The following is a 21,968-nucleotide window of genomic DNA, read 5'->3' as shown; positions in this document are numbered from 1 at the left end:
AGAAATTGTGGTACATACACACAGTGGAATGTTATATTACCTCAAAAATGAATGAAATCCTGCCATTTGCAACAACAAGAATCAAACTCAAGAACATTATGTTAAGTGAAATAAGCTAAGCACAGAAAGACAAATCTTTCATGTTCTCACTCATATGTGGGAGCTAAATATTAAAAACAATTGATCTCATGGAGACACAGAGTAGTAGAATGATGGTTATCAAAGGGTGGGAAGAGTAGCAGGGAGAGAGGGATAAAGGGGTTAAATGGGTGCACAAATATAGTTAGATAGATAGAATGAACAATGTTTGATAGCACAACAAAGTGACTGTAGTCAACAGTAGGCTATACTTTAAAATAACTAGAAGAGTGGAATTGGAATGTTCCTAACACAAAGAAATGATAAATGCCTGAGGTGATGGATACCCTAGTCACCCTGATTTGATTAATTTACATTGTATGCCTGATCAAAACATCAAATGTACCTATAAAGATATACAACTATTATGTGTCCATAATAATTTTTTTAAAAAATGAAGCCTTTTTTAAAAAAAGAACCAACATAAAAAAAAGATATAACAGCCATCTCTCAGTAATAATGATAGTTACGGTAGCTAGAATTTATTGGGTTCTATGTGCCAGGCACTGTTCAAAGTTCTTCATATGTACATATTTAGTTCTTTTAAATGTCTCCACATTAAAAGCCCATTTTCACTAATTCTTTCCTTCTGTTTGTAAACAGCATGCTCTCTCGCTTCTTTTATAACTACCTCTGTTTTTATCATTACCCCCTAACCACCATCAATTGGATCATTGTTCTTACATCTGAAATCTTTTCCTTGCTGTGGTCTGTTCTCTCTCTTCCTACACATACTCTCAAGGTCCTAATTCAACCTTCCTCTGGGTGCTGTTTTCCCCTGAAACTCATATCCTATCAGTCATCTTCCTTTCAGTACCAAATTTTCCTACAAAACAATAGACCTACACTCTCTCCTTCAATTTCTGCATCAACTATCTTTTCCTTTACTATTTGCCTTTTTCCTCTTATTTCTTGATGACCTGGTTGTTTAATCCAGTGACCTTTTCTTGCTTCTTGTTGCCTTTGACTAATCTGTAAGTCTGACAGTTTTGACACTGTTTCCATCCTTAAATGATCGTCTTCCTTAGTTTAGATCACGGTATTCTCCCAGCTCTCCTGTCTTCTCTGACTTTTTAAAAAGTGTTTTTTTGTCGTCTCATCTTATAAACATACAGATCATCTGAGATGCTTTCCTTGTCTTTATCAAAACACCCTACATCCAGTTCCTCCTTATAAATTGCCTATTTCTATGGTCTAATGGGACCATCCTTTTCCCAAGTCACCCCTAGCTGGAAAGGCTCAGAGCGGTATTAATGCCGCCCTCCCCCCGCCTAAAGCCCGTCAGCTCCCTTTCATTCATCCTTTGCCTTCTCACTGCCATTACCCTGGTCGAGGCTCACAGCACATCATGCCTGAATTATTGCAACTGCCTCCTAAATGGTCTTTCAACCTCCAGCCATTCTCTCCTCTTCAGTTCATCCAGTATATCACCACTAGACTACTTGTCAGAAATCACTGCTTTGAATATTTCCTCCCTACCCCCAAGTCGGGCTTTCCATGACGCTCCATTACCTGCCCAATAAAACCCAAACTCCCTACAGCTTCACAAAGAGCTCCCAGTTTATTGCTCCAGCTTCTTCTTCCACTCCTCTCATTTATACTCACTGGTTTATTTGCCATTCATCGTACAAGCATATATTTTTCTACCTCTGGTGCTTTCTGCCCATGTCGTGTGAAATGCCTTTCTGCTCAAGTCTTAGTCCAGAAAGCAGTTAAGGCCAACTCAGAGTCTACCTTAAATAGAGGGCTCCCCTCTAATTATCCATGTCTTTACATGGCGCTCTCTATTCCAATCTCTTGCACCACTTCTGTGGGGTTTTTTTTTTCCCCCTAAGATGGGGTCTCACCTAGGCTGGCCTTGAATTCCTGGCCTCAAATTATCCTCCTGCCTCAGCCTCCTGAATAGCTAGGACTACATGCACACACCACTGTGCCCGACTTCCACTTCTATGTCTTTTATCCCATGCTAATTTGTCTTGTACATGTTTTATCTCATACTGTTTCACCACCTTGCCCCTGTTGAAAGTTTCTCAGTGGTTCCTCATAATTTCAGGATAAAGTTTAATGAAACCCTTCAGCTTGATGTATGAGTCTCTTCATGATCTAGTCCCCTCTTGCTTCTCTTCTCACATATCCCAAATCCTCTGCACGTACCAAAGCCCAGGCATTCCCATCTTCCTAGCGTCCCCCCCCCCCCAATCCCCCTGTGCTTTCAAGCCTGTTTGCCTTTGCTCCTCCCATCTTATCGGCCTGGAATGTCTTCCCTCACTGATGATACTGGCCATGCTTACCCCACTTTCAAGGGTCAATTCAGGTGCCACCTCCTTCAGGATGCCTGACGCCCCAGTCTGTGAGGTGTGCATCCATGTGCCTCTGCAGCATGCTGTGACACTGCTCTGCCCTTGTCCATCCGCTGACCCCCGTTTCCTAGGGACCGTAAGTTTTCTGTACACTGGGACACTTTCATCTTTCCCCGCTGTATTCCCAGCACCCAGCCCAGGGGTTACTGGTGTAGTGAAACAAGGCAGGTGTGGCATGGGGAAGGCCAGCCAGTTACACAGGTAACCACATGGTGGCATTTACCTAGGTGAATTTACCATGACTCAGGGCCTGACTTTGAGGCCGAATGCTTGGGAACTCGGCTTAACATACTGAGAGTGGATGCATCTCACAAAGGTAGAACCTTACTAACTAAGCTCATTGGGGCTCCTATATGAAGCCAGCAGGCCTATGTACTGAGCGTTGTTGAGCAGGATGGTTGGGCTGTTGCTGGCATTGCCCTGACCAGGGTGTTCTCCCCAATTTATACACCACATGGAAAGCCATTCTCTCATCACTTACTTGCAGCCAGTCGTGTTGTGCTCACCTGTCTCTGACATCAGCCCTCCTCTCGAGGTATATCCCAGCTTGGTTTAAAAAGGAACAGCTCTAAGTAAAGTAAAAATATCTGGATCCCTCATCCATAGGATGTTACAATAAAGTCAGCTCAGAAGAGGAAAATCAGCCTTTTCATAACAAAGTATCAAACATGCTGCTGTTCATAGAGTTGGACTGATTTTTTTTTTTTTTTTTTTTGGTGGTGGTTTGTATCTTCATGTCTTGACATACATCCTGTGACTACACAGTCCCAAAATTCAATGCCCCTGTGGTCCTTTAACCTTGCAATGAGAAAAATGCATTTGTGTTCATTTGCCAGTATTAGCAATTCCTGATTCTAATATCCAACTTAGTATAAATTTTTCACTATTTTAAGTGACTAAGAAATTGTGTTTCAGGTTTGATAACTATACCCTGAAGCAAAATATGACTAGGCATTTTTCTGTCACATTATATCTTTTTCTCTCTTCCTGCTTCTTTCTAGATAGAATTTTTCACGTAAATATATTGGTCTTATTAATAGCTCCAAGCTGGTCCTTAACAAAGCTTGGACACTTAACCACAATAATGAAATAATATCTGCACCAGTTTTTAAGCACCTACTGTGTATATGCCACTCTCTGCCAAGTGTTTTACGTACCTTAAATGGTAGTCCTTAGCCCTCTGAAGGGTTTAATCCTGAAACAGCCCTCGCCGTTTTACAGGTGAGGATACTGGCCCTAGTCCTGATACTGGAACAGAGCGGAATGTGGAGCCAGGCCCGCCAAGCTTCCTTGCTGAGCCTCTTTCCCCTGCAGTTCTTCCCCCTTCTGGGCCCCGGGGCTGTGTTTGCAGGAGGTGTTTTACCACAGTCTCATCCCACCACACAAGCACAATGAATATTATTCTTCTTATATTTTGCCCTTTTCATTCTGTCATTTTCCACCTGTAGAAGAAAAAAAAATATTTTAGGACATGCTATGTGTGGCCTTATCAATATGTATCAGTCAGATGCTGCCACATATGAGACAGATACCGTGTGACTTCAAAACATTGTGTCACGGCACCATTAGAAATAGATCTTGGGAAGTAGGTTAAGAGTGTATTTTTTTAATGTAGGTTTGGTGCACTGTTTAATTGCTGTGTCTTTGCAGCTGAGGAAGAGTATGAAGATGGAATTGAAAGGACGTGTGACACTCTGCTCATGTGCATCGTCACTGTGCTGAACCAGGGGCTGAGGAACGGCGGCGGTGTCGGGGATGTGCTGAGAAGGCCATCGAAGGATGTAAGCTGAAGGACAAGTATTTTTTTGAGAAGCACATAATTTTTGTAACCTTTCTTAACGGCATTTACAATGTGGTTTTGGTTTTCAGGGTAATCTATCGTGTCATTTGCTTTAAAAGTATAACGGTGGCCATTAAAACAAATTAATTGTATGCTAGGATTACATAGAAATAGCTAATGTGCTAAAAATCTATGTATGTTATAGTAGCATTATGAAATGTTTCCAGCTTCTTCTGTGTATTGTATTACAGCACTGAAATCACGGCTGTGAACTTTATATAGGAGTTGATTGTTACATAAATAACAGAAACTAGGCTGCTCCTTGTCTATCAGTTTTCTCAGGCATGAAGATTTCCTCTTTGCTTCTGCATAGGAACAGCCTCCATTGTTTATCCATGATTAATATAAAATTTGAACAAATGCTAACAGTATTTCACGTATTAAAAAGGCAAGGTAGGGAAATTTCTCACCAGTTGCAACGTCTCACGTGCCAGGGTGGGAGCTTGAAAAAATCTGGTTTCTACTCAGGCCAGTTGTATCGTGTTGTCAGATCATCTGACCTCTTAACCCTCAAGTCCCTCATCTATTCAATGACTACATTACATGCTCTCTAATGTGTATGTTAATGCTGGTCATCAGGCAGAAATAAGCGTGGACTGTATATACTTGGTCCTGTAAGGCCAACAACAAAACCTACTCCAGAAATTGACAAATCATTAGTTCCTCCTCAGCTTCCTAATTGCTGACCTTTGGGATGGGTGTTTAACTACCTTTTGTGTAGTGTCTGGGATAGAAGGACACTGTAACAAAATGCTTTAGCAAAGTGATGTAATAAAGTGTTTTCTAAAGAAGGCTAAGTCTCACCGTATGTCAATCCTAGAGAAATGGACATGGTTCTGGGAATAGGCCAGTAAGTTTTTTTTATAACACTTTAAAGAAACTAAAGGTAGAAAGTGGGTGTTAGTTTTCCAACTTGGGATACTACTTATTCATTTAGCAAACATTTATTGAACATATTCTCTATGCTAGACAATGTACTCAATCAACATGCCATAAACGTATGTACGTATTAATATGTTGTTTTTAAATGTTTTTTTCAGGAGCCCTTGTTTGCTGCCAGAGTGGTTTATGATCTTCTTTTTTATTTCATTGTTATCATTATCGTTCTTAACTTGATTTTTGGTGTTATCATTGATACCTTTGCTGACCTCAGAAGTGAAAAGCAGAAAAAAGAAGAAATTCTAAAGACAACCTGTTTCATCTGTGGTAAGTATTTTCTAGATGCTAAAACAATAGATGAACAAACTATTTGCAGGAAAGAGGGGGTAGAGTGGTTTTTATTTGTCATGCTTTTGGAAAAATTGTGTCAAAATGAAGGCTGGATAAAATTCAGATTATGTAACTGAGCATTAGGCTGGAATTCTCTGCTTCCATAAATAGATAGAAGAATTATATCCCAAAGCTATCCTGTCATTATTTCTCCAATTTATATGATTCTCTGACTATAGAATGTGATGCAAAATGCCACAGTTCACCAACTGGCAAACAGGTTTTTAATCACAATAACATTTATTACAGAACAGAATGACATTTATTTTATTTTGTTAGAATATGAATCCAGGGATGATTTTTTTTTTAGCAGCATGAACTGCTACTCACTGGCATCACTATGTTTTAGATTCTGAACTGTATCTTCTCTTAGTTTTTAAACTCTGTCTGTCTCTCTCTCTCTCTGTGTCGCTCTGTGTCTCTCACACACACACACCCTGCTCCCTGCCCCCCTCGCCATCTTCTCCTTCGGGCCCACCCAGCCCTCCCCTTACCCCCATCCTTCCCATTGGCCCCGCCCTCACCTCTGTATCCATCAGCCCTTCTGGCTTCAGTTGTCTCTGTAGCTGGTCCCTTGTCACCCTAGAGTCCATCCTCCTCTTTGGATGATCACCAACTCTAGGTCACATACCCCCCCCCTCCATTTTTCCATCTTGGGCTGAAGAATCTTTTGTTAAATGTCACAAAACAAGCCTAACGGCTTCACCATAACATTACTCTGTATAACTTCAATTGAGCCCTCAGTAAATTCCATTCCATTCTCTCCTTCGTTCTTCTTTTGTCAACTATCTCATTCCACTCAATGGCTCTCTCAAACCCTCCAACATTCCTATAACAATATGCTATATTCCAGGGAAACAATTATAAATTAGTTATGCCTTGTTCCAGGGTGTTCACCATCTATTGTGAGATACAAACACAATGAATGGTATTGCTACGTCCTGTATTCAGAATGATAGAGAAATTCACAGGGAGGTGCAGGTACCTGGAGGAGGGGTACCTCTTCAGGTTGGCGTAGGGAGCAAGGAGGAAGAGTCAGGAAAGCTTCTCAGAAGAGATGGTGACTGAGCTGATGGTGAAAGATGACAGGGAGTTCACCAGATCAAGGTGGGTAGGAGCAGAGTGGCCAGGATAAGCACAGTGATGGAGGGGAAGGACAGTACAATGAGTGTCTGCACTTACCCTGAACAGCCCAGTGTTGCTGAGCACACAGTTCAGAGCAAGGCATACCGGCAGAGGAGGTTAGCCACATCATGCATGGTCTTTTATGTTAGGCAGCTTGGACTTTGTTCTATAGACTCGTAGAGGCTGGCAAACCATTAAAGAATTTTAAGTAGAAGAGTACAGGGTCTAATTTTGTTTTAGAGCACTGGCAGCTTTGGGAGGTCGCTATCAGGGAACAGTACTGGAAGCAGAGTCACTAGGTAGGAGGTTATTGCCACAGTCCAGGTGAAAGGTAACGAAGGCTTGCTCCAGGGAAGTTAGTGTGGCCGGATTAAGGGTAGAAGGCAGAGTCAAGAGATATTACGGAGACAGAATTTTTAAATCTTGATGGTTAGTAATGGATATGCAAGATAGCTTAGGTGCCTGGGTGGATGGTAATACCAATGATTGAGCTTGACAATAGGTGAAGAAAAAACCAACTTTGGTGGCTTAACTGAGTTTAACTTTGAGAATACAATTCAGGTGTGTTCCGAACATCCCGGTGGGATGCGCCCAGCACAGGTCAATACATGAGTCTAAGCCTCAGAGAAAGAGTCTTCACTAGAGACAGTAACTAGGGTATCCTTAGCCTATATGTGGCGGTAAAATCTGGAGTCTGGAGGAAGGCATCCGAGTGAGAGGAGAAGCAGAGTACAAGTGGAAAGCACCAGCTTTGAAGAGTTAGGAGAGAAAGAGGAACGCACACCAAAAACTAAGAGCACTAAGTCAGAATGGGGTGAGCAGAACCAGGAAGGTGTGGCATGTCAGAATGAGGGGAGAAAACCGCAGTGGGAAGGAAGGCATTAACATCAACCCTGTCAACCAGGGAAGACCAATGACATGAACTGAAAGAGCCTGTGGGTTTCTCATTTAGGGGGCTTTAGGTAGAGCAGATGGCACAGTGCCAAGTAGGGATTTGCTGGACAAAAACTGAGACAGAAAGAGGGGGCCTCTCTTTTTATGTCTAGATTTGGTGGGGGAAGCAAGATTGAGATGTAGCCAAGGAAGATGTCGTACAACAATCCAGGGGTTTGGGAAAGAGAGAAATGTGCCCAGAGGCTGAGCGGATACTCCTTCAACCTTAAAAGATAAATAGACTCCCACCTTGTTGAAAAGTTGATGCACACCGTATTTTTTCTGATTTTTCTCTTCTCTACGTGAAAGCCGTCACCACTTCCATTTCTGCACAATGAGTTTGTGTGTGTGTCTCCTTCCCTTCTCTCCCCTCTCAGCACACGCTCAGCCTTTCAGAGGATGAGGCTTCTCTTCGCTGTGTCATCTGGAATCATGTCCTCTCTCTTAGCAGCAGCATCAACATCATCATGAAAAATATAGGCCGGGCGTGGTGGCTCACGCCTGTAATCCTAGCACTCTGGGAGGCTGAGGCGGGTGGATCGCTCAAGGTCAGGAGTTCGAGACCAGCCTGAGCAAGAGCGAGACCCCGTCTCTACTAAAAATAGAAAGAAATTATCTGGCCAACTAAAATATATATAGAAAAAATTAGCCGGGCATGGTGGCACATGCCTGTAGTCCCAGCTACTCGGGAGGCTGAGGCAGTAGGATCGCTTGAGCCCAGGAGTTTGAGGTTGCTGTGAGCTAGGCTGACGCCACGGCACTCACTCTAGCCAGGGCAACAAAGCGAGACTCGGTCTCAAAAAAAAAAAAAAAGAAAAATATAACATGACCATTCATTGAATCCTTACTACATGTCTGGCTTTTTACTTAGGTATTTTCTTTTAATTTTATTCTGAAAAATGAGTAATATGTATTCTGTATATTACCCCCTTTTTACAAATATGGAATTAGAGACTCAGGTCCCATCAACATCCAGTTAGCAAGCAGTAGAGCCAGGATTTGAACCCAGGACTACCTAACTTGAAAGTCCAGTACACTATGCTAGTCTCCTAAAATGACAGAGTCATAGTCAGACTCTAACTCCATGACAGCCAGGCCTGGGGACAGATCGGGTTGAAGGGTATAGTGTTATGGGACAGAGCCATCGTATGGAAGTGTATGGAAGTGTGAGTCCCACAGAGGAAAACAGCACTGGCCTTGGAAACCTCTCTGTGTGTCTCATGGTCTTTCTTTTACACAGCTTCCTCTCAGCCCTTTTCTTCATGATCATTAGTGACCACCATGCTGGGTGCGCTACCTCTGAAAAAGGCGCTCTTTGGAAACACAGACCAGAGGGATGGGAGCCTCATTCTAAGACATGGTCTTGTCTCCCATATTCTAACAACAAAAAACATGAACAAAATAATCCTATCATTTAGGCTGGTTAATAATTCATGCCCCTCTAAGCTTTCCCTTCACTGTCAAAATTCTCTGTGCCTTTTCATAGTTATTAAAAAGCCTGTGACCTATAAATTCCTTAAAATGTCCCAATAACCCTCATCAACACATTGAAACGTTCCTCTCAAATCTCACTGCTAATTTTCCTGCTGACCGTTTCTTTTGCTTCTGCCTGCTCATTCTCTGGTCCCACCACAGGGTCCTTTTCTTCTCCCCAAATCCCTAAATAGAAGGTGTTGATTTTGTCACTGACCCCTTGTCTCTCCTCTCCATCCTTCCCTTTGACAGCCCTTTCATGCAGATTATTGCCAAATTTGCGGCCTCAGTGCCAGCCTCTCCCCAGACTTTTCTCCTCTGTTTTCAGTTGTTTACTGGACAATTAGACCAGCCTGTCTTCCTGGCAGCCACATATACCATGTCCAAAACCAGTGCATCATCCCATCCCATCCCTTTCCTCTAACCCTGCTCCTCATCCTGATGTCTGTGTTATAATATATGATATCCCACTGTGCCTCAGTAATCTGGGCTGGGAACCGCACCACCATTTTTAGCATCGTCTTTTTCCTCTGCAGGTGCCCTGGCTGCCCTGTGCTCGTGAATCTGCCTTCACAGTCTCACTCACATCCTTCCACGAGTTCCCACTGCCACACCTTGGTTTTTCAGGCTCACCCTGGTTCACACCTGCAGATGGCTTGCTCTGTGCTGCCAGACTAATTTTTCCACTTTGAATTAATATTTTCCTACTCAAAAAGCCATCAATAACACTGCTCAGTCTATAACTCTAAAACTTTAATTTTCCTGACAAGTGAGGCACCCCACAATCTGGCCCCCCGCCTACCATTTTCCCCACTGTTCTCCCATTTATAGCTCAGGTTCCAGTCCAACCGCATTTCTCACCTTGAACTTCCCGGACTCTCTCTGTGTTCCCAGTTGTGGGAGAACATTCCATTTGGAATGCCCCAACTCCTAAGCTGTTCAACTCCTGCCCTCTCTGGGGCCCTGCTCTGATGCCATTATTCAAGAAGCAGAAGCTCTCTCTGATCTCACCAACCAGAAGCAAACACATTTGCTCTTAAAGTCCTCAAATCACACTTAGCTATATGGTACTGCGCTATCGTTGTTTTCTCATCACCTCTGCCGGATGCTGTGCACTCTCATGTTACAGGAAGCACATGAACTTTACACTCAAATAGACCTGGGTACTACACTAGATCCGTGATCTTAGCCAAGTTTCTTTTTTTAATCATCCTGAGCTGTTACTCCCTTATCTGGAAAGTGAGGAATGTAATGCCATGTTTCAGGGTTATGGTGAGTATAAGTGAAATCACGTGTATCAAAATCCCTAGCATAATGCTTAGCTGAGAGTCAGTTCTCAGTCCATCTTAATTTCCCTTCTTATGAGATCCAGATTCATGCCTTACCCATTTTTATGCACCCTTAGTGCATACTGGGGATCATTCATAAATGTTTGCTTAATGAGTGACTATTCAGTAAGTCAGCTCCAAATTAACATTGTCTCTATGCTTATGCGGCTTCTAACCTACAAAAGGAAGAGAAAGCAAGTAAGTACCAGGTTGACATGACTGCAGACAAGAAAGCCGGGTGCACTGATTCCAGGTTGTTCTGAATTTTGTCCAGTGCAGGGTCTTGTTTCTGTGGAGTACACGTGCCCACGGGGGTGCAGGGTGATAATCAGGAGGCACAAGGGAATGTCAGATCAACGTGGTCTATTTTGTGGAAGCTTCACACTTATTCAAAAATCTGAGGGCCCATTTAGGTAATTTAACCTAACAGTAAATTTACATAGTAGTTTTATATTAGAACAAGTAGAATATTATAAAGCAGAGCAAATTTAATGTGAACATTTAAAATAAAATAGAAACACTTTTAAAAATTAAAGATTTGTCCCAGATACTTTGAGCTACTGTGACCTCAGTAGCATAAAGACGTACATTCTCTGCCCTCTTCCCTTAAAGGCTCTTCAGCAGAAACGTGTGAGAACATGATGGTGGATATATCTAGATATGAATTCATCCCTGGCATCTCTCACCACATGGAAGATATAATACATGTCATATATGTTTTGAGAACTAAATTATAAGAATAGTTTAAACAGTTGGGATATTTGGGGGGTGTACTAGTAGGCTATTAAATAATGATTAATCTGAGAATGGTTTTGGAAGAGTTGGATGTTAAGTTGTGATCCAAAGAGGGATATATCATAGCACCAAATAACAAAGGAGAGAATCTCCACAGTAGCAGAGGTTTGGCTCCAGGTGTGTAACCAGGGACACCCACAGTAAGACAAGAGAAGGTGGATTCTGTGACAGGCAGTAGGAGCAGTTGGGACTTTGCCATCCTTGAAGGCAATGACCAGATGTTTGAGAGTCGAACGTGACTCAGAAAACAATTGCTAGTGATCTAGAAGGCAGTCATGATAGGGTGAGGATTAACAGATCAGAGTTGAAGCAGTAAGTACAGAAACATACTTGCCATCGTATCCCTATTAATTATTAATTTGGAATTAATAAAGGCTGGAAATCCAGTGAGAAGTAGATGTTGATAAAACAGGTGTTACAGAACAACACGTGGAGAAAGGATTTGATGATAGGTCAGAATTCCTATTCTGAAGATAAGATATCATGCTGTAGTGATAGTACCATAAACCCAGTCCTTCAAGTCAGAGAAGTCAGGGTCATTCTTGATTTCTCCTTCTCCCTAAATCTATCCCTCTCAAGTTTTCATTCCAAAATGCCTCTTCAATCTCTCTTATTCATGTGTTCAATTGTCCTGTCAACTTCAGTCGAATGCCTGCTGTTTTCCGGACATTATACCAGGTGCTACTAATACAGAAATTACCGAGACAGTAAAGTGGGAGAGGCTAAGACAGAAAGAAACAAATTTTCATAGTGAAGTATTGTAGGCACAGATTAACCCACTGGTTGTGTCTGTGGGAGTCAGTGGTGGCCATGGTTGAGCTGGGTCTTGGAGAGGGAATACTTGGACGGCACAAGATAGAGTAGATGGAGGCACAGAGTTTTCAAAAGACTTGGTATTTGGAAAATGGTGAGAAAGAGTGACTACGAGGAATGTGCTCAGAGTGGCTTATCAGTGCATGAGTCTAAGGATGACTTCAAGTTCCCTTGTCGACAGGGACTTCCTTTACAAAGGCAAAGAAGAAGGGCTAAAGAAAACAATTTTTGATGAGTTAAGTTTGACATGCCCACAAGCTATCCAGGCGAATTTACCCAGTAGGCAGCTGGAAATAGAAACTGGAGTTGAGAAGAAAGGTCAGTACTATGGATAAAGATCAAGAAATCGTCAGCACAGTGATGGTTAGAACCATGAGAATGAATGAGAAAGCTTAGACAGCAGGAACTTAGGAAGATGAAAGACAAGCAGTTCCCCCCTTTCACGTTTCCCCTCCACTGCCCTGGTCCCCTGGTCTTCCAGCCTCAGTCTCTTCTCCTTCAGTTGTCTTCTCAATCAATGCTGCTCCAGGAACGAGTTGGAGTATAGCTCTGAACACGCTCGTCTCCACTCAGAAGCCTTCAGAAGAAAGTGCAGGCACCCTAGCTGTGAGTTGGAAGCTCTTCATGGTTTGTGTCAAATGGACCATTTCATCTTCATTTCCAAATATTCCCTTTCAGCCACACTAGAGGAACTGATGTTCCCCCAATCAGGTCATCCACTTTCATCTCCAGCCTTGTCACAACATTTCCTTTGCCCAGGTGACAAAGGGACATGGGCTTTGGAGTCAGAAATGTTTTTATTTAAATACGGACTGACTCTTCCACTAACTAGAGGTGTTAACGTAGGCACTTTATTGAATCATTCTGAATCTATTTCCTCACGTGCAAAATGGTCATATTGGATTATTGTAATTATAATAGCACATTTAGACATCTTTATAGTTGGCAGCATAAATAGGTGAGCAATAAAAATTAAGTACCTTTTATTACCATTCGCCTCTTCTCCACTTGCCATAATTGTGTTCTGAGACCAGATTTTTAAAGCTTTACACTTCTTTGAAACCTTTTAAAACACACCTACTCAAAATTCATTTTGCCCTCCTTTTATGTCATTCCAGAATGTAACACAAGTTGTCTATTTCCTCTACCATATTACAGATTAATCAATAGCAGGAATGTTATTTTAATAGCCCTATTACCTTGCAACCAGTAGATGTTTGAACTGAATTCTGGGAAATTTACTTTAACATTTTCTTTCTTTTCTTTTTGTTAACACCTTTATTGAGATATAATTCACATACCTGACAATTCACTCCCTTAGTGTGTACAAAATTCAGTGGTTTTCAGTATATTCAGAGTTGTACATCCATCACTATAATCAATTTTAGAACATTTTAATTGTCCCCAAAAGAAACTCCATACCCTTTTGCCATCACCCTGTCCCCAACCTTCCATCCTCTTCAGCCTTAGGCATCCACTGATCTGCTTTCTGCCTCTATAGATTTGTCTATTTTGGACATTTCATACAAATGGAATCATAATATGTGACCTTTTGTGACTGGATTCTTTCACTTAGTATGATGTTTTCAAAGTTCACCTAGTAACATATATCAGTACTTCACTCCTTTTTATTGCAGAAAATTATTCCATTGTATGGTTGTAACACATGTTGCTTATCTTTTCATTAGTTGGTAGACATTTGGGTTGTTTCCAGTTTTGGCTGTTATGAATAATGCTACTGTGAACATTCATGTATAAGTTTCTGTGTGAACATATATTTTCATTTCCCTTGAGTATATTCCTAGGAGTGGAATATGCTGAATTACATAGTAACTCTATGTGTAACCTTTGGAGCAACTGTCACACTGTTTTCTGAAGTGCCTGCAATATTTTACATTTCTATTAGCAGTGTAGGAGGGTTCCTATTTTCCACAGGCTCACTAACATATTATGTCTTTTTTTAATTAATATTTTATTTCAAAGTATTCAGGAGGTATGAATGTTTTAGGTCACACGGGTCACTTTTGTAATGCTTGAGTTACGGCTATAAGTGTGCCCATCACCCAAATAGTGTTCATTGTACCCATTAGGTAGGTTTTTGGCTCTCCCCTCCTCCCTTGTCCCCCCTGCTTGACTTCCACTGAGTTTTACATTCCTCTGTGCAAATGTGTGCTCATCAGTTCCAATTTAATAGCAAGTATGTGTGGTGTTTGTTTTTCAATTCTTGGGATACTTCACTTAGGATAATGGTCTCCAGTTCCATCCAAATCGTTGCAAAAGTTATTAATTAATCCTTCCTTATGGCTGAGTAGTACTCCATGGCATACATATACCACATTTTGTTAATCCACTTATGAATTGGTGAGCACTTGGGTTGATTCCACATCTTTGCTGTTGTGAATTGTGCTGTAATAAGCATTTGAGTGCAGGTGTCTTTTTTTATAAAATGACTTCTTTTCCTTTGAGTAGATATCCAATAGTGCGATTGCTGAATGGAATGGTAGGTCAGCTTATGGTTCTCTGAGAAATCTTCATATTGTTTTCCATAAAGGTTGTACTAATTTGCAGTCCAAACAACAATGTATAAGTGTTCCTTTCTCTGCATCCACACCAGCATCTGTTGCTTTTTTGGACTTTTTAATAAAAGCCATTCTAACAAGGGTAAGGTGATTATTATCTGTTTTTGATTATAGCCATCCTAGCAGAACAATGTTTTACTAGTGAAATATTCATAATTCACTCAATCAGTATTTTGTTGAGTGTTTACTATGTGTCAGACATGATTCTAAGCTACTGGGACCAACTGTATCTGCCCAGGTGTCTCTTATATTCCAGTGGGAGGAGAGACATACAATAAATAATAAACATAATGAACTTTTATCCAAATTTCTGGATGAAATAACATTGCTTCTGGGCTGATCAGTAGGCAGGCGTTTTCTTGCACAATCATTTTTACCTCTTTACCTTAGCGTTGTGATCTAGTTTAATTTAACAACTTGGTTATGGCTATATTCAGTCTGTTAGTAGGTGATAACCACCATAGAAAAAAGAGGAGAAAAGGGAACAGGTGATCAAGAGTGTCAACAAACAGAAAGGGACCCACAGTAGTGTGAAATAGGGTAATCAAGCTAAGCCACATTGAGAAGGTGAGATTTTAGCAAAAACTTGGAGGTGAATGAGTTATTCAAAGAGATATCAAAAAGAAGAGTTTTGTGACCAGAGGAAACAACCAGTCCTAAAGCCCCAAAGCGGGAATCTGTGTTCCAGGAATGGCAAAGAGGCCAGTGTGGTTGATGGCAGTTAGTGAATGGAGCAGTAGGAGTTAAATTTGATGTGGCTAGGAGGCCAAATCACATAGACTTTAGCAAATAAATATTGCATGGGACACACCTGTTTATCTGAAATCCAAACTTAACTGGGCATCCTGTATTTTATCTACCAACCCTACTTGAAGGAGGTAGTAGGGACTTTTATCCTGAGGAGGTGAGAAAACACTGCAGGATTTGCGACAGAGGAGAGACTCTCTCCCACCTAGGCGTTCAAAGGATCCTGCTGGCTGCTGTGTTGAGAAAGGGCTCTGGAGAGTACAGGTGCAGACCGGGAGGCCTGGGAGGCTGTTGCAGTAACCCAGAGAGGGACGGCAACGGCTCAGCCCAGAGGGCAGCAGAGGAGATGGAGAAAAGTGGTCAGATTCTGTATTTATTTTGAAGGTAGAGCCAAAAGCATTTCAATGTGGATTGGATGCAGCATGTGAGAGACAGAGAGGATTCAGGGATGGCACCGTGCTCTTGAGGGCTGGAGCAGCATGACAGTCCTAGCTGTCCTCAGGGTGCAGATGGCTGTCTGCGTTCCCGTGCCCTTCACTGATTACACGTGGTTTCGGAGGATGACTCTCTCATTTGCCTTCCCTCTTTTAATCAAAGTTCCTGGATAAAATGACATTTGTTTTCCTGTCCTGATTAGAAAGCATGCCTTTTCTTGCATGATCATTTTTACCTCTTTTTCTTAGACTTGTGGTCCAGTTTAATGTGACAGTTTTGATATGCCTATATTTTAAGTTATCTTCAAGTTTTACATCTATAATAGGACTGTGCATTTCCAAGGATCCATGGGGAAAAAATAAATGTTAGTTGGGAAGAAATCTATAAACTGTAGCCTCTTTTCTGGAGGTCTTGTGTACTGTGTTGTTTTTAATCATAGCATTTTAAATTGGCACACCCTTACAGAAAGCATTTTTTCCACGATAATTATCATGTTTTGTTTTTATGCTAAGAAGTAAATGCTGGTTAAATAACAAATTACATATATTGTGTTTCCTGTGTTTTGCAGGACTTGAGAGGGACAAGTTTGATAATAAAACTGTTTCCTTTGAGGAGCACATTAAGTCGGAACACAATATGTGGCATTATTTGTACTTCATAGTCCTGGTGAAAGTTAAGGACCCAACAGAATACACTGGACCTGAGAGTTATGTGGCTCAAATGATCGTGGTGAGTGATCAGGGGGTTTTAATCTGTGACTGTGTCACGTTTTGTATACTTTCACCTTCCCTACCCTACCCTCCTCTCAAGATATAAAGGTTCTAGCAAATCATTTTTTGTTAACTTTTAAATGGACCTGTCCATCGTCAAAGAACTTCTATACTGGCTAAATCATTGGTTTGCAATAGACATCTTGGTTATTGAAACCAAATCTAAGTCTCAAGTGCACAGTTGATGTCTACTGGAGGACTCTCTGTGCAGTGAATAGCACCATCTCAGTGATATCTGTCACATCTGACCTCAGGCCTTCCATCATTGCTCATGTCCCACTTCCCAAAATCTAGAACTTCCCCATTGTTAAATATGAGCAGAAGATTCATATTTTAAGAAATTCCTTGACTTTCAAAAATCAAGAGTTTAAGAAATTAAATTGTGTTGGGGAGAGTATGATGGTCAGCGCACACTCTGGATTAATTTGTTATTGTTGCTGACGGATTTGCAATGATCCTGCCACATCCAGTCGCCGATAACTCCTCGTTAAGATCAGCACTCAAAGTGTGGTTGTCCATGATTTGAAGTTTCTTCTGTCTCATAGAAAATTAAAACTAACTGGCCTAAAGGAAGTCAAAGTTACAACTTTAGTGTATCCAGATACACGTTTAGTGAGCATGTGTATGATACATATTTTTGCATTCTTGTAATAAACATAGCTATATATTGGATATCTTTTCTCAAAAATCATCCTACAAAATTGTGTTCACTATTGGAGAAAGAGGCCTTAGAAGATATGTCATGATCCTCCTTACTACTTGGTTTTGAGGACAAAATGTAGTAAGCACCAGTGCAGAAGTGTCAGCAGAGCTAGGTAACAGTGGCTCTATATCCTTCCCTTGCCAGCTTGTCACCCACTGAGAAAAACATAGACTACAGCATAGGGAACAAACAAAGAACATTTTTGGAGGATAGCATATTAATAAGTACAGGTTAATATATAATAATAGTTTACCTTACCTGTCAATATTTATATGCCACAGAAGAGCTACATGTAAATTGAATTTTTTACAGCTCAGCATTTTTCATGCTTTGTTATTAGTGACTTGCATCCTACTTTAAGTTTTTGTATCTGTGTTCTTCATGTAGCAGTGAGCAGAACCTAATATTGTTTCTCTTTCTCTACTCTTGCCTTTCTGCCCTCTCTGCCTTCTAAATCAGGAAAAAAAGGTAATCATTTAAAGGATGTGCATTCATAGTCATCCTTTACACATTCTTGATCTCATTTACAAGAAATATTTCATTTCTGTTTGCTGGGGGAAAAGGCGTGTAAAGCATTACATTTAAAATGTGACCTCACATTGCTACATTTTATCAAAGTTTGAATAAGTTTAATCAGTATGTATTGGGGGGGAGGGCTCCTGTTATGACCCTTGGACTATAAAATGCTGGGGACTATACTGAAGAGTTGGATTCATTCCCCCTCTGCTGAAGAACTCAGAGCTTAGTAGGAAGAAGGGAGGAATAACAAACCCAAAGTAGAATGTGCCAAGTTCCCCAAGGGTAGTACAAATTGAAAACCTGTGAAGGCTTAAAGATGCAGTGTGACATCCAACTGGGAGAAGATGGAGGGGAATTGATGTGTGGGCGTGGGGGTGGAGTACACCAGACAGAGCAGGGTTTGTGCAGATGGGGAGTAGATGGGGAGTATCTGCGCGTATGACGGAGCAGTCTGAACAAAGGCTTAAAAGCGGTACACATAGACACAGGTGACCGTGACTTACCCAGTTTCCCTGGCACGTGGTCCACTTGTAAGGAAGCTCTGAGAGATAGGATAGAAAATGTAGATTGGACTTTTGAATACTAAAGGTAGGCATTTGGATGTCGTTTCAGCAGCAATGGAAGGAAGCCTCTGAAGGTTGTAACTACGGGAATAATGTGGCCTAGGACAAGAGTCAGGCAGTGGTGTGTGGGTTGGTTGGAGAGGAGGAAGACAAAGTCAGAGACGGTGTCCGGCAATGGATGAGATTAGGGGTGGGAGACGTGGAGCAGCAGGAGAGGTGAAGGGAGCAAGATGAGCCTGAGACAGTGGACATTGTGAGCCTGGGTGTTGGGAGAGACATGGTGGGTCAATTTCAGAAAGTGTCTTTGTTAGGAAGAGAAGCTGGTCAGAGATGACTTTCTGATCTTGAAGTGAGACTGGAGGCCAAGAGTCATGGGTTAGGAGGAACAGTGCAGGGGCCACGGTGTGAGCCTTGGAGCCAGACAGATCAGACCTTGGCTCTATCACATATTTGCCAGGGAATCTTGGATATCACGGGCAAGTCTTGGAGCCTGCCTGAGCCTCTGCCTCCTCGTCTAAAACGGAGGAGCTGCTGCACTGCCCACAGGCATGTTGTGAACTCAGCGAGATGACATGTAAAAAGTGCGGGGTCAAGTGTAGAGACTCAGTACATGACCATTCTCACTGCGACTGCGCAGAGAATTACCATGGAAGCCATCGGATTAGAGGATGGTGGGAGAAGGGAGGAGGTATGAAGACAGGAAGCCCAAGACAGAACCCAGGGGAGATCCCTATTTAGGAAAAAGAAGAAAGACAAATAAAATAAGTAGAAGACAATAAAGAAGACAGAAGAATTAGGAAGTGAAATGTGTCAAAGCCAAAAATTAAGGATTTCAGTGTCAGTTAACAGTGTCAATTGCTGCAAAGAGGCCATAAAGAAGAGACAGGTCGAAGCTTTTGGATTTGGTAATACAGAAATCACCAGGTGACTTTTGACCATGAGAGAAGACTGCTGTGAAAATGTTGGCCCATCTTTAGCCTTAACATTAAAAGCAGCATTTTACCTGGCACCTGTACTTGAATTTTTAGGTATCCAAATACTTATTCATGTTTCTGCCCAGCCTCTTCTGTCTCAGAGGTCTCTCCAGAACCTTGACAAGGGAGTAAGAGCTTGCAAGCTTACTCTAACACGAAACGTCTTCTCACCCAACCAGTGCACATCCAAGAGAACAGGCTTTGTTCCTGAATGTTAATGGCCAAGAGAAGGGAGAGCAATATTAGCTTAGGTCTGATGGAAACAAAAAGTTGTTCGCATGGAAGACTGTTTATTTATGGAAATAGCCTCTTGAGGAAACTTCTAAATATCTGTAGCTATCAAACCCAATTCAGAAAATCCGTTACTCCACACTCTGTGGAGATGGTGACCTTGTGATTCTAATCCTCCTTGTGAGAGATAAGATTTTAGAGCCCATAGAGAGTTGAAGCATGTCTACAATACTTTTTTTTTTGTCTCTTCACTCCAGAGGTAACAGCAGTTTGGTAGGAAACCTTCCAGGCATTTTCCTGCCACTCTTTCTTTTTGTTCCTTAACAATAGGTTCATTTATCAAGTTGGTTTAGGTGCTTATCGATAGGGCTTTGGGAGAAGTTTAAGATTCTTCATAATTGATGTAGCTTTTACTCTCAAGAATTTATGCAAAGGAAAATGAGGAACGTTCTCATATTTGTTCACAAAATAACTCATCTGAATCCTGCTACGCTGTTTATGAAAGTCTTATTTGTACCCTGGGACCCTTAGAAAATGTCTCCTACCTTTGGTTGCAATGGGAAAAACAAGAATAGAGTAAGTTGGGGGGATGTTTCTCCCTCTGTGTATTTTTTAACTTCCAATGCAACTTTATTACCATGCCAGTAAGGAATATTTATGCCAACATCCATTAAAACATACATTGTAAATAAAGTAATATATTAATTCTAGGGGTTAGAATCTTGGGAAACATTTGGGTGTCTGGATCTAACCAAAGATAGGATCAGGAGTCTGAAATAGTAATTGGAATTTACAACCTCCTTACCCCTGCCTTCAAACTCTAAACCAAGCTGTTTAAATAGCCATTGTCTGAATATTTGAATTAACAGAAAGCATCTTCTGAGATATTGTTAGGGGAGATGTGAGCAGATCAAGGTATCTCGGGAATGTATTTTCTTCTGGCAAGCAAACCCTCATTTTTGATAAGAGAATTGAGACTTTGAGCTACTATTTATTGGGAACAGAAAATGAGACAGGAAAAGGAGGGACCATACAGGAAAGTAAAGTAATGAAAGAGAATCAAATAAACTAGAGGCAAGGGTATGAAGGGGTAAATCCTCCCTCCATAGTAGTAATGGCCTTCGAGCATCACTAAGCCCCTTTGCTTCTCCCATTACCCACAGGATGATGACTGAGGAGGAACAAACAAAATAGAGATCATTAGAAAAAATGCCCAAGGCTTTTAGGTGTTTCTCTAACATTTTGGGGACATTTTCAGATTGTCAGTGTTCATTTGCTGAGATATGTTAGGAGATGTTTACTACTTAATCTGACCAACAGCAGGACCCAAACCAGAGGTGCGTGTAAGAGCAGGCACCATGCCTGCTCAGAGCTACTGGCTCCCCAGGTGTTCCGATGGCACTCGGCTGCTACTGAGACCTGGCTGGCCACCCTCCCCTGCCATGACCGTGAGATTTGGGGGACCACTTCCTCCTTTTACGGCATCGTGCTTTTAAACACTTCAGCTTATTTGACTCTTGACTAACAACTGCTTCCTAACATTGTGGCAGTGTCAACTAAGGCAATTTAACTCATATTTTTGTTAACATAGTAATGGTCTAACTTAACCAAAAAATAATCATAAGTTTCTTGAAGGCCATTACCAGGTACAGAGTAGCTCTTTGTTCTGCACAATACCAGAGCAGGTAATATCTAGAATATGTATTAAAAGCAATTTAGTAAAAGCTTTCAATGTCTCCACCATGTTAGCAACTGTGCTCAAGATTTGATGTATAAGGATACATAGAAAATCATCTCTTCTCCTAGGAAACTCTAAACATTTATTGAATGAATAACTAAAATAACAAATGAATTAATAAATGAGTGGTTTCTTCTTAGCCCTCTGGTAGTTGGACATAATTTACAGAAAGATATACCAAAATAGCTGCAAGAGATTGCAACATGAATTTCTTATTAGTCAAATACTGTATCTTTCCCCTCTTTTAAAATAGAAAGATAAAGATGCAGTGGGAATGGTTATGTTCCCTGAAGCAAATCAGGTGGCTGATTTAAAAGACAAGGCACTTTAATCCCTCTGTGGTCTCTCTCCTAGCATCTCTCCAGCACCGAGTAGGCCTTCAGCCACTCCCTAGCAGAGGGGCAGGGATGCGAACTGGTGGGTTTTTCAGCGTAACTCACCCTTAAGAGTGAATTCTTCCTTGCAATAATCTGTCAAGACCTTAGAAAGAGGGGGATCATTCTTTCAATGAGATAGAAAAGAAATCTTTTCAGCCATAAGAAAGAATGAAATCATGTCTTTGGCAGCAACATGGATGGAACTGGAGGTCATTGTCTTAAGTGAAACAAGCCAGGCACAGAAAGTCAAATATTGCA

General features: G+C 41.4%; 1 protein-coding gene across 3 annotated transcripts in view; it reads left to right on the top strand.

The window, feature by feature from the left end:
• ITPR2 (inositol 1,4,5-trisphosphate receptor type 2) overlaps positions 1-21,968 on the top strand; it is a 462,476-nt gene that overhangs the window by 398,304 nt on the left and 42,204 nt on the right. For all 3 annotated transcript variants that reach the window (XM_069490734.1, XM_069490735.1, XM_069490733.1), the window contains 3 exons: positions 4,149-4,279; positions 5,379-5,544; positions 16,404-16,564. In XM_069490734.1, coding sequence (XP_069346835.1) covers positions 4,149-4,279; positions 5,379-5,544; positions 16,404-16,564 — 458 coding nt within the window. The remainder of the gene's footprint in view (positions 1-4,148; positions 4,280-5,378; positions 5,545-16,403; positions 16,565-21,968) is intronic.

Source organism: Eulemur rufifrons, chromosome 16 (genome assembly GCF_041146395.1).
Source record: "Eulemur rufifrons isolate Redbay chromosome 16, OSU_ERuf_1, whole genome shotgun sequence".
Lineage (NCBI taxonomy): Eukaryota > Metazoa > Chordata > Mammalia > Primates > Lemuridae > Eulemur > Eulemur rufifrons.
The sequence above is the reverse complement of the archived record's forward strand: the minus strand, read 5'-3'. Positions and strand labels throughout refer to the sequence as shown.